The following is an 11,813-nucleotide window of genomic DNA, read 5'->3' on the forward strand; positions in this document are numbered from 1 at the left end:
TTAACATGTTGATCTTTTAACTAACAATGTTATTCTAATGTTGGCGAACATCATAACGCAGCAAACCTCACCGTTTAAGTGTTGTTTTTTCCATGACATTCATAACGTTAAAAACCTTTCAACGGTGTTGAACATCTGAGCTCCATCGTCAGTGGAGTAACACCTGTTAATTTAGATATCACTCCGTGCACACAATTCTTGTTTGATTCGGTATTTACTATATTGTGACCGAAGGAAATGAATGTAACTAATTATTCACCAAAAATAGCAAGAAATTTGTATTTCAAGGAGTTTTTAATTATTACGAAGTAACTATGGCGGATGAGCTCATTCATATCTAGGCATTCATCCATATAAACTTGATGGGATCGCGTGTTGATAATAATCAAATGAATGTGTTATGGAAGAAAAACAAATGTTTATGCAGATTGAAACAAATGTTGAGTATATATACAAATTGTTCACTTATTCACTTTCCCATCGGTCCAACGTACGATGTGAAACCAAATCAAACACGTGTTTCAACGCCGAATGACTTCTACTACCTTCACGTCGAATGATTTTGAACGGATACAGATGGAAACATGTTGTCATGTGATTTTAAACAAGTTTTATTTCATTAAAATTTTGCTCAGTCCAAATCTGTTATTATTTCCACTTATTCTATTGATAACACCTGCAAATCGAGATAAATTTAGAATAGATTTGAATTTCATTATATAAATAAGGGGCAATAAATGCAAATGTGCGAAAATGAATGAAATCACTGATGCTATTGTATTATAATCACAAGGAATTTGTGACATTTGTGTAGTACCGCAATGTGCTTAGGTAAGTTCACGAAAAACTATCGTCTATGGTTTAAAATAGCACAAAAGGCTGTAAATCAAGCATAAATTGATGATCAAAGTGCGAAACTGAAAATAATTATTTTCTGATTGCGAATTTTGATTGTGGCGTCGTTCGCGTTGCTGCACGCGCTTGATTGATGTTATTGACGAACTGGAAGTAAAGTACAATCTTTTTGCTTCGATCACAACTAATCTCTGAAAAAAAAAGTTGATGGATTTTTCTTTTAGATGAATGTGCATCAAATTCAGAAGAAATGTGGTATTTGTGTTTCGAAAGTGTATTGTCCGTTTTAATTATTGAGGTAAAAATGTTTCCATTTCTCATCCACAGAACAAAGACCTGGATATTCGGGATTTGTGCCAGACTCACACCCAGATGCAGCTGGTCCCGGTTCATACACCATTTCGTGTGGACCATTTCCCAATGCATAGTCGCAGGTCAACATAACTGCATTTTTTAGTCCATTATTATTATCATACAAAAATTTCGAGGCTGCACATCCCACCGTATTCGCGTTATCCCAAATCAGTTGCGTAAAATGTCCGAATTGATTTGGGCTGAAACCAATAAATTATGGGCAGATATATTAAACATGACTGAATTGTTCTCAATTAGTTTTCCTTTCGCTCACTCAAACTCATCATCCGGCAAAATGCAGTCCTTGATTATACTCATATCAGCATTCATATACTCCTTATCCCACCATCCGCTCAGCAAATGGAATACGAGCTCGTCTGGCTGGTTATCGTATGATTTCCAATGAAGCTCATACAAATCAATAGCTATACTTTGACCCGGAGATCTAAATATGTCTGAATAAATTTCAAATACTTAAAATTGGTTTTTTCTATCTTTTTTTAAATTTTAATTCCAATCACCTGTCGATCGGCACTCATCATGCGCAGAAATGCATCTTCGTACGTGAAATTCAGCATTTTTTGCAAGATCATCATCCCAAACCTGGTGATTTTTATTAAAGCAAATTGAATATTCTTAAGCCTTTATTTTCATTTTAAATTTCTATCTTCAAACAATTCAATTTCTACTTACAATCGTGGCCATACGCTTGGCTGATTCATACGGAGGTACATTGCCCAAAGCCACATCGTTTCGTTTTTGATTGTGAAATTCTAGAATCATATTTTTGATCTCCTGTGTCATTTCGATCAGTGTAGCATTTGATGAACACTGCGAGTCAAATTCCTAAGTGCAATTGAAGAAATTAGATCGTATTTCTATGATTCAACGCACCGAAAATCGGCAATTTCACTCACTCCATCCGTTTTACCACACTGAATATGCTCTCCAGAATTACAACAAACATCACAGCCCGTTTCCTGGTCATTACCGTTGCAGTAATCAGTGATTGCATACACCGATGTTGTGATTACCAGGTACAACACTAAAATATTAGAAAAATATCTCTTTTTATCACAATATTTATTTTTGTGATTTCCATGATTGATTACTTATTATTTCCCTGAACGATACGGTCACCATGGTGTAATATCATCAAATCCAATCAAAATATTAGCAAAGAACGGACGAAAGTGATTGTTCTGTTTTAAAATTTCGAAATAATTATTCCGAACAATTTGTGTGCAATCTGATCGAATGCAATAATCGCACTGAACTAAACCTACTGATTGAAACATTGAAATTTATAGCAATATAGGAAGCTCTATGTAGGTTCACAACACAATTCTATCACTCACTCAAATACAAGCGAAACAGAGAAAAACAGATATCTTTTTCAATTGTTATTAAAAGTGTTAATCCCATTCATTATATTCAAAACAAACTGGAGTGTTCATTTATCAATTTTTCTCCTATAATCAAACAATGAAATGTTCTAGGAAAAGTGAATAATTTGTAAGTTTGAGAGGAAAATTACATATTCAGAATAATAACATTATACATAAAAATTATCGCTAAATACTGAAGATTCTAAGATTCGTCGTATACTGAATAGAACTAGATGAAAAAAATGTAAAAATATAGAATTTTTCGTACATTTAATGTTTGAACAATCAAATGGGAAAAACTTTTAAATGACAGTAAATCTTCGAACACGGTCAAGTGTTGTTCATTTAAGAAATGATTTCGGATTAAGAATCTAAATTTTAACACTTTGCAAAATGAAATAAATCTTGATCATCCTAGGAGGTGCTGAATGAAAAAAGGCAATGTCAATACTTCTTTCTACATTGAATGTTTTCTAATGTCTTAATGTACTAAAGGAACCCTTTATCATTTTCATTTTCTACAAATAAAATTATATTAACGACAAAAAACTGTTCATTTTATGCAATGAATGAGATTTAAGATACAAACCAAAACAAGTTGTCGATTTGTGTCATTTTTGGACAATTCAGTTCAAAAAATGAGTTTGACATCTGAACAAAAAATACTTTGAAAACCAAATCAGAGATCAAAATTGGATACCCGGCTAAGAATCGTAATATACCAAAGTAAGAAGGTTATTTTCATGAAAGCATTCACATTTTTGTCACCAATTCCCAACCACACGAAATGGTTTTTGTAGCGTGATAAGTCACAAAATCATAATGTACCTACCAAATAACGAGCTATTTACAAAAATCTCAGCTGTATATCTAGCCAATTTGGTTGTTTTGTATTTGTTTCGAGATTTAATTGATATTTAGGCATTATTTACTTGCTGCTTATCACTTCCAAGAATCACATCGATTAGAATAAAAAATTACGAAAATAGCGTGTAAAAACACTCGCACCAAAAACGTTTTATTTGCATTTGTGACACAGTTTGTATGGCTTTGGGAGTTCTCGAAACGCATGGAATTTTCAAAAATATGTGGACTGAATTTCAGTTAGGAAATAGTTGTATTTTTGACCAGAGTTCAGTCTTTGTTTGAGTTTCCAGATGGAAATATATGTTTCTTCTTATATTTCAATAATTCATCGAAAATAATGCATTCAGTTTTTATTCTTATTTTATCAATAATTCTATATAGTATTCCAATGGCTTTACCTATGTCCAATCGAAAGTCCAACGAATTGGAGTGTATAAATTATTTTTTGACAAACCTAACTTTCTCCCGTCAACAACACTTCATTCTACTCCTGACAAACACTTCGAAACAATCAACGTTGGAAAATGTATTTTTGGAAACAAAAATCGTGAATCGTTCAATTTCCTTGAAAATCATCGACCAAGTACACAACCAATTCGATGGAAAATCATCTTACATCATATTTATAGCGGCGAATGAAACGGAACGCATGGCCAGTTTATTGAATGGAGCAAAAGGATTTTTTCATATTATTTTTGAGCAAACATATCGTGAGTCTGAAGCTGAATTAGAAACAAAAATCGTGCAAATTGTCAACAGTTTGAGAAATATCAGTGAAGATTTATCTTTATTCTTCCATTTGAAATTCGGAAACAAGTGGAAATTGTATAAGACGATAAAATATATGAATGCATCAAATTTTGAACTTTATTCCGTCGGTGATTGTACCGTGAGTGAATCATATTTAAAAGATAGCCGGTCGAATGTGAACATTTTTAGAGTGAAAAGTCCGAACGCTGCACCGTTTGCAAGTTTCACCAAATGGAATGGACTTTACAGTGGAATCGATTACACAATGCAATTAATCTCACAGAAACTACAAAAACCTCTACATTTTGAATATTTAAATGCTACAGCATATCATGATGTACTCCAGCAATTAATCCATGGCAATTTAAGCAAATCATTTCATATGTTAGTTGAAAAAAATTCATATATTTTTATCAATTTAAAAATTTGTTTATAAAAAAACTCAGAGAAAAAAAATCAATCATTGGAAACTTGATTAGTCAGAAAAAAAAGTGTCTCATTCTGCCTGCAATGGTTTTGTTCCAGTGAAACCGATTTCCTGATTGGCGGCCTGGAGAGCAACAACTACACACAACGCTATTTTTTTTCATCATTTTCATACTATGACGATGATTTGACATGGTGTGTCAAACGTATGGAGCCACTTACGCTGCGACTGCAAGTGTGGTACGTGGCAACGAAGACATTTTGGATTTGGTGCTATTTACATGTCTCCGTCATTAGTATTGTGATTATCTTTCTAATGAGGCTCAAGCGTGACAAATTGGGCTACATGAATTATGAATTGATCTATACAGCACAAGAAATTACGTTTCCAACTTCAATCGATGGGCCTCAAAATAGAATGTTTCGGTCAAATAGCTCAATAATTGAAATGCCCCGAGGTTTTTTGTTGATTGTATGTATTTTGATAACAGTCGCATGGAATGTGTTGCTTATCAAATTGATAGCATGGCCAGCACCTGGATATCAAGTTCGAACAATCGACGAGTTGAGTGAACATAATTTCCATTTGGTCGGTGGTCCTTTCTCGAATGTTTCGGTTTGGAAAAATGATAAGGTAAAATATTTACCTGAAAAAAATAGATTTCAATATTTAAACTGGATTCGAAGAGTTGAAAGTGAAGAATTCTCAGATAATCTCAATACGAGAAATTTCTCAGATATTCTAGAAACAATTTCTTCCCAATCAAAGACCAAAATACACTATTTTAACAGTAAATATACGTATGTGTTTACCTTTGTAGCTCCCCCATCATCTTAAAGAGCAATTCATGGTTCACACTGATGTTGAAGACTACTTAAATCGTCTCATGTCCAAAGAATACCGAAAGTACGCGGTGGCTGTGTCACGGAAATGGGTGGAACGAAGTGCACTATTTTCTGCAAACAAAATTTTCTGTTTCAACCGTGCCGAAAACATTCAAAACTACAGCATATCGTTGAATATTCGAAAAGATTTTCCGTATATTACCGAGGTGAATGAAATCATAAGGTACGCATTGGAAGCGGGTTTGATTCAGAAATGGAAAAATGACGGCCAATCGCTCAAATATTATGATGATCTAAATGATTTCACTCCAAATCGGAATTCTCAATTAAATGAGATTATTGTGCTCGTAGTCGGACTATCCGTAGTTGTGTTAGCCATTGTAGCAGAGTTCATCGTGAATAATCGACTGGAAACATTGAATCATTATAATCTCTCCATGTTTGTTCATAAACTATTCAGCACAAGTGTTTACTCGTTGAGATAGAGCAATCAACGGTTGAGACTTATGACAATCGATATTATCGATTCGACTAAATCACAGACATTTCAATCCATTAAGGTTTTACTAATCGTACAATATTTATCAATTTCCGTACGATTACATTCTGAACGATTTGACATGCACGTGTTCTGCAAAAGCAAAAATGATTTAATATCAAATATTGGAAATGAAAACCCGGATGTTTGTATTGAAAAAGGGGTTTTACACCGAAATAATGTTGACATTGTTTTATTACAATAGGTTTTTTGTTTGTTGTTATTGTTGTTGTTCTTTCTAAGATTTTAATATGAAAATGAGCACAACCAACTGGCATTTGGTGACAAATGCAGTGAATAGAACTACACGATGTACGAATTTCTAATATTAAATGTTAATACAAAGAAAATTGGTTTCAACTCGAGAAGAGGAAGAAACAAAAAAAAGAGAATAATTTGAATTTGTAAATCCTACGTATAAAGTGTTTTTTTTTGTTGTTGTTGTTGTTGTTGATAAACAAAGAGAGAAAAAAAAATACAAAAATTAATTAAGTTTCCATTTGCACTGCTTCGTAATGAGCGACGGAGTTTTTGTTTTCATTATTTATATATATATATATATAATTATATGATTTATTAATTCATACGCCAGACATAGTCATTGCAATTCGTCGGCTTCGAGTCAATTTCTGAAAGCTAAAATCAATGAATTTATCATTGGTATCGCCGTTGTTGCGCTGTGAACGTCCCACCGTATCTTTTGTTGTTGCCGTTGCAGCGGTTGTTGTATCAGCGAATGGTTGAATGGTTTTCTTGTACTTGGTTTGCGTTGTGCCCATCGCATATCCCTTGCTGTGGAACAGCTCTTGTGATGATGATGTTGATGATAAAGATGATACCGATGATTTGTTTCGACTGCGCAACGAATAGCGGGATGGCGCATCCGTTGTGCCAATACATTCCTGTAACATTTTCGCTAATTGAAAGTCTTCTTTTTCCTGTAAAATTTTTTCGCGGTTACTGCGCGTTGTTTTCGTTGAATCACAGCATTTCGACGTTTTACGTGTTTGTACAGTTTTTGTTTGTTTCTGTGATCGGCCGGTGTGTTGTTGTTGTTGTTGTGTTTGGTGGTTGTTCCTCAGTTCGGGCGTTGATGCGGCCTCCGTTTCGAACATGTCCGTCGGTGTCGTTTCCGATTGGATGCTGTTGGCCTTGGCCAGCAATGGTTTTGATATTGTCGCCTTCTTTGATGATGCTTTCTCCGTCAACAGTTTGCCCGCATTCAGCAACGGTTTTATGGCTTGAAATATTACGAACGCCGAACGTCGACGCACCGATGTCAACTTTTTACGAAATTTTCTGCGGTATAGAGGAACAGGTTGAATTAGTGGAAATGAATTTTGTCCAATGCTGGATTAGTTTTCTGATAAAATTGAAAATGGCATTTCGAGCTCTCTTCAGTGAACATATTTAATTCTTTTTATTGGAAAACCAACTATTTTTAATGTCACCAGTTGATAAAAGATAGCCATGTGTGCATTGTCATCACTTACGTTTTGATTGGTTTGTAAATTTTCAAAATGTCTTTTTTCGTATTCTTCTGTCTGATCGGCGGCACGCTTACTATTCTGTCGGCACTGCAAAGTAACAATTGATTAGTGTCCGTTTTTTTTTCGTTCACTTAAAAATATTGATGTGTTTTTGTGAGCTGCAAATCAAATCAATATGACAACGGCAACTTACTTGTTCGATACGGACAATGGCATTAAACAAATTGGTCGAAAGTGTGTCATTTCACCGAATTGCTTCTGTGCGTTCGTTGGCTCTAGTTTATATTTAATTCAATGAGTATTGTTTTTCCCTGCGACAGTCGACTCCGTGGATACTCAGTTGTGTGATAATCGTTTATCGTTTGTCGTTTGCCGTTCAAGTGAATCAACATGCACTCAAACAAAAAAAAAGTTCGTTCATTCAGTAATGTTATGTTCTTGGGCGGTTATCAATGCAATTAGTCAATGAGCCCATGTTCTTTAGAAAGTAATTTGTCTCGAATCTTCCACTTAATTTATTCTCAAACTTGATTTCCAAAAAGTTATTTCTTCTTCCTTCTATTGCACACCCTGACTGGTTTTTAATTCTTATAACAATTTTGAATGCATTTTCATTCCGGCATTTTTTGTAAAAAAAAATCCTAATTAAACACTTTGCACTGTCAAATTTAAATACACTTCCATGCTAAGAATTCTTCTTGTATACACAGTAGAGGAAGAAAAAAGCGTCACGAGTCGGCAATGTATTCTCTCTTTTTCCTCTTTTAAAACAGCTGACTAGCGCTCTTTGTACGTGGTATATATGTATACAATTTGGCAATCGATTTATCTGCACTGTGTTGCAATCGAATTTATCCTATCAGACTCGTTTCTTGGATTAATGGAGTAATGAACAATGGTCGAGCTATAAATTGAATAAAAGAAAAAGAAGAAGCAAAAAAAAACACAACCGAATGAATATTTGCATTTCTTTGGTTTGGTTGGCTTGACAAGTACAATCAATTTTTTTTCTGTTCTGTTTCGCAGGTTCTCCATTGTTGTTACATGTATGGTTAGGGTTAAGGCTTCACGCAAAATTGTCATACAATACATACAATTCAATGTCGAAATCGAAAGCAACCACAAAAAAAGAGAGAATCTCTGCTCACACACTCACCTGAACTCAAACTTTATTACGTGAATCTAAATTTATTGAACGTTCGACGCTCTAGTACACAACTAATTACTAAACGAGAGTGAAAAACACAAATAATTAGATTTGAACCTAAGATGCGAACAAGTCTTATGATAATTCGTTCTTTATTTTGCTGCTGTTTCCGAAACTAAAATTTACAACTTTTCAGTTGTGCTATAATAAAATATATGTATTAATCTGTAGATCGCCAAATGTCAGTGTTGTTATTGAAACTTGTATTTTCGTAGCACCATTCACAATGGGCGATTGGAACGATGCGTACGTGCTTGATAACTTGGGCAAATCCGGCAAATTTGACAGTTCGACCATACGTACGAGATGGCATTTCACACACACATACACGCGCGCGACCTCGTACGGCGAATCGAATAGCGAATTCACATCGACAACTTTTGAATTATGATTTCTGTTAAATTTTTATTTTATTTTCATTTTATATTTGTTGTTCTTGTCGTTTTTTATCATTTCTCTTCTTTTTTTGTTTTGAACAAAGAAAAAACAACGATTTTCTTTCAATAGATTCGTACTAGAAATGCGGTCAATTTTATCCTGAATAAGCAAAATCAGTGCAAAAACCAAACTAAAGTGAAGATTTTTCATCGATCATTTTTTCTTCTTTGATTTCTTGTGACGATTTGTTTTACATTTTGATTCAAAGATTATTATTGCTGATGCAACATTGTCCTATTGAGCAATAAATTATGGGCCGCTTGACGAGCACTGTGCCGCACCAAAGACAATTTAAACTGAAGCAACACAACCAGATAAGTGGCCATGAAGGAAATATTCTGAAAAGGCAAATATTTCTACAATAAATAGATGTCACTTTCTACTTATGATTTTAGTTTAATAAAAAGGAACGATAGAAAAATTGTTCCAGAGAAGGAATGCACAATACCGATGTAATGAGACCCCTATTAATATCGGCATATTGATCCAAATTCATAATTGGTGGATTCTTGTGAATGGCAATCAAAAACATTTCAACTTCCTTTTGCGTTGATTTATCCACTGCCGTCAAGTTCACATTCAATAGACGGGTTTGAAATTCCAGTCCAACCTACGGAATTCATTAATGAATCAATTGATTCTTTTGTTCAATATTTGCTATTTTTCCCTTTTAAAATAGGTTATAGTGAACACCGAAAGAAGAACACTCTTCTTACGTCAAAATACATGAAATTTTTGAATCTTCTATCTCACTAATAGCAACACAAACCTTTTCGCTGGCGCCGTGCGCCTTGTTGCAAATGATGAAGAGTAATGTCATGCAATAAACAACGATGATAAAAAAACCAAGTTCTTTAAAATTGGCTCCATGGTCTAGAACTTCACTCATAACGCCATACAATGCAATGATCGTTGTGAAAAAAACAATGAGACAATAAATGCCGTACATATTGGAATAGGCACGTCCGAGCTGCTGCATCATGTGCGACAGATCAACCCACAAATGTCGATATCTGATTAAGTTTTGTGATGGCCTTGGCTGAACCAATGTTTCTTCTAACTTCGCCGCTAGTAGTTTGCTGGCCGTTGAGAAGGCGGTCGTGTTTAAAAACCACAGGCAGCAAAAGCAATTCAACATGGCAATGATGGGTAAATATGCGAAAATATGCCAAAATGCGAAATCTGGCTGGAAATAAAACTGACATATCATCATTACGACGGCCAACATCCAACTAGCAACACACCCAATCCAAGACATTGACACTAATTGATTGAAAATGATTGGTGTACCAGTCACTCGAAAATACTGTAGCTGATAGTTGGTCCACATATTCTTGAATTTCGCGACTTCTGACCTAAAAAAAATCAAATAAAATTGGAAAAATATGAAGTAAAAACCCCATAACTGTTCGAAAATATGGATCGTCATTCATATTGAAGACCTTCAGTGGCTAAACAGTTTAGAAAAATGGTTGAAAAGATTGTAAGAATGGAAATTTTTTCATTCATCATCTTCCTCTGTATCTTCAGACCAAGACCAACTTTCAATGCTTATATTTCAATTATACATGAACGAAACAACTACGGTTCAATCATTGATCATTTGACTACATAAATCACGCTAACATACTGAAATACGCACCCATGGCGCCAAGATGCAATCGGTAATAAGAAATGTGGCAACAATAAACTTATGAAAATAACATTGTAGATAACCTCATCAAATCGGTGTGATGAATTTATGAAGTTCTCAATTCGTGCCCGCAAGGTGTATATCACGAGAATGGTCTGACATCCATAAATGAAGTAAGCCCAAAAGAACACTTTTGATTTCCAATGATAAGTAGTTCTCGGCAATTTTTCACCTGAAAAATGTTTGAGCAGTATTTTTTCGATGACAATGTGATATTTTCAATTTGTAATTAAAATTGACAATTTGTCGACAATTGAATTGGACAACAGAGGCTATGATGCTTCACCTGGTGCGCTGCGTTTAATTGGCATAATGCCCATGATTTGAAAGAGCACCAATAAACTTTTAGTCGTTTTGTAAAAAGAATCATATTTATCCAGCAAATCAACGTCTAACTCAACCTCTTTCGGTCTAATATAAAGATGCGTTGGATCGGGATTATCTAATAATTGACGAATAAATGATAGAAATGTCAACATATTTTAAAAATATTCTTCATTGTACTTTAAGTCGATACTATTTTATTTGGAGGTTCATTTTAATGTGGCTGAAAAAAAAAAAATTATTATCATCAGTATCATTATTTTATTCTCTAATCATTTTCGCCATTTAAAGAAAATTTCTCCAAGATTTTTCGCTTTGAAAATAAAAAAATTGCCAATTATAACCATATATATCCAATGAAATACAACTAAAAATGTAGAAAAACAATTAATCCAAACCTGCGTGCAGCTGTTCCAATTTTTCTCGGTATCTCAATTCATCTTCAAAGAATTGACGTTGATTTGGATTAAAGACACCAAGTGGTCTGTCTTTATCGTTGTCGGTATCGTCAAACATTTCTCAATTGCACAAAAACTGAAACTCGAATGCCCGATGAAGATGCATACCTTCGTGTTTTATACCCTTGTCCAGTTAAGGTTAATTAAAAATCGATTGATGATACTTTTCAACTAATTTA

General features: G+C 34.2%; 3 protein-coding genes across 3 annotated transcripts; all 3 read right to left on the reverse strand.

The window, feature by feature from the left end:
- Nucleotides 1–218: 218 nt before the first annotated feature.
- On the reverse strand, nt 219–2,466 carry LOC129566651 (antigen 5 like allergen Cul n 1-like). The gene is made up of 6 exons (XM_055442749.1): nt 2,322–2,466; nt 2,127–2,254; nt 1,903–2,055; nt 1,731–1,812; nt 1,484–1,664; nt 219–1,409 (listed from the first exon to the last, which is right to left on the reverse strand). The coding sequence occupies exons 1-6, from the start codon at nt 2,350–2,352 to the stop codon at nt 1,142–1,144; spliced, it is 843 nt and encodes a 280-aa protein (XP_055298724.1). The 5' UTR covers nt 2,353–2,466; the 3' UTR covers nt 219–1,141.
- A 3,704-nt stretch (nt 2,467–6,170) lies between these two features.
- LOC129566648 (uncharacterized) lies at nt 6,171–9,007 on the reverse strand. The gene is made up of 4 exons (XM_055442746.1): nt 8,671–9,007; nt 7,708–8,418; nt 7,518–7,601; nt 6,171–7,323 (listed from the first exon to the last, which is right to left on the reverse strand). Exons 2-4 carry the CDS (start codon nt 7,755–7,757, stop codon nt 6,606–6,608), a joined length of 852 nt encoding a protein of 283 aa, XP_055298721.1. The 5' UTR covers nt 7,758–8,418; nt 8,671–9,007; the 3' UTR covers nt 6,171–6,605.
- A 364-nt stretch (nt 9,008–9,371) lies between these two features.
- Nucleotides 9,372–11,692, reverse strand: LOC129566619 (gustatory and odorant receptor 22-like). The gene is made up of 6 exons (XM_055442703.1): nt 11,575–11,692; nt 11,139–11,294; nt 10,802–11,024; nt 9,929–10,514; nt 9,608–9,769; nt 9,372–9,497 (listed from the first exon to the last, which is right to left on the reverse strand). Exons 1-6 carry the CDS (start codon nt 11,690–11,692, stop codon nt 9,372–9,374), a joined length of 1,371 nt encoding a protein of 456 aa, XP_055298678.1.
- Between the last annotated feature and the right edge of the window lie 121 nt (nt 11,693–11,813).

The sequence above is a fragment of the Sitodiplosis mosellana genome, unplaced genomic scaffold, assembly GCF_009176505.1.
Source record: "Sitodiplosis mosellana isolate CC-2019 unplaced genomic scaffold, AAFC_SMos_1.0 Smas_scaffold_4, whole genome shotgun sequence".
NCBI classification, from domain to species: domain Eukaryota; kingdom Metazoa; phylum Arthropoda; class Insecta; order Diptera; family Cecidomyiidae; genus Sitodiplosis; species Sitodiplosis mosellana.

Bases quoted from the DNA above. Each gene is read 5' to 3' on its own strand.
- LOC129566651 (XM_055442749.1), bottom strand. From the start codon at position 2,352: ATGGTGACCGTATCGTTCAGGGAAATAATAA. The intron at 2,255-2,321 runs GTAATCAATCAT...CTAATATTTTAG, and splicing joins ATCGTTCAGGGAAATAATAA to TGTTGTACCTGGTAATCACA. The intron at 1,665-1,730 runs GTGATTGGAATT...AAATTTATTCAG, and splicing joins TGATGAGTGCCGATCGACAG to ACATATTTAGATCTCCGGGT.
- LOC129566619 (XM_055442703.1), bottom strand. From the start codon at position 11,692: ATGTTTGACGATACCGACAACGATAAAGACAGACCACTTGGTGTCTTT. The intron at 11,295-11,574 runs GTTTGGATTAAT...GTCAATTATTAG, and splicing joins ATTGGAACAGCTGCACGCAG to ATAATCCCGATCCAACGCAT. The intron at 9,770-9,928 runs GTTTGTGTTGCT...TGAATTCCGTAG, and splicing joins CGCACGGCGCCAGCGAAAAG to GTTGGACTGGAATTTCAAAC.
- LOC129566648 (XM_055442746.1), bottom strand. From the start codon at position 7,757: ATGACACACTTTCGACCAATTTGTTTAATGCCATTGTCCGTATCGAAC. The intron at 7,602-7,707 runs GTAAGTTGCCGT...GTTACTTTGCAG, and splicing joins CCATTGTCCGTATCGAACAA to TGCCGACAGAATAGTAAGCG. The intron at 7,324-7,517 runs GTAAGTGATGAC...TCTATACCGCAG, and splicing joins ATTTACAAACCAATCAAAAC to AAAATTTCGTAAAAAGTTGA.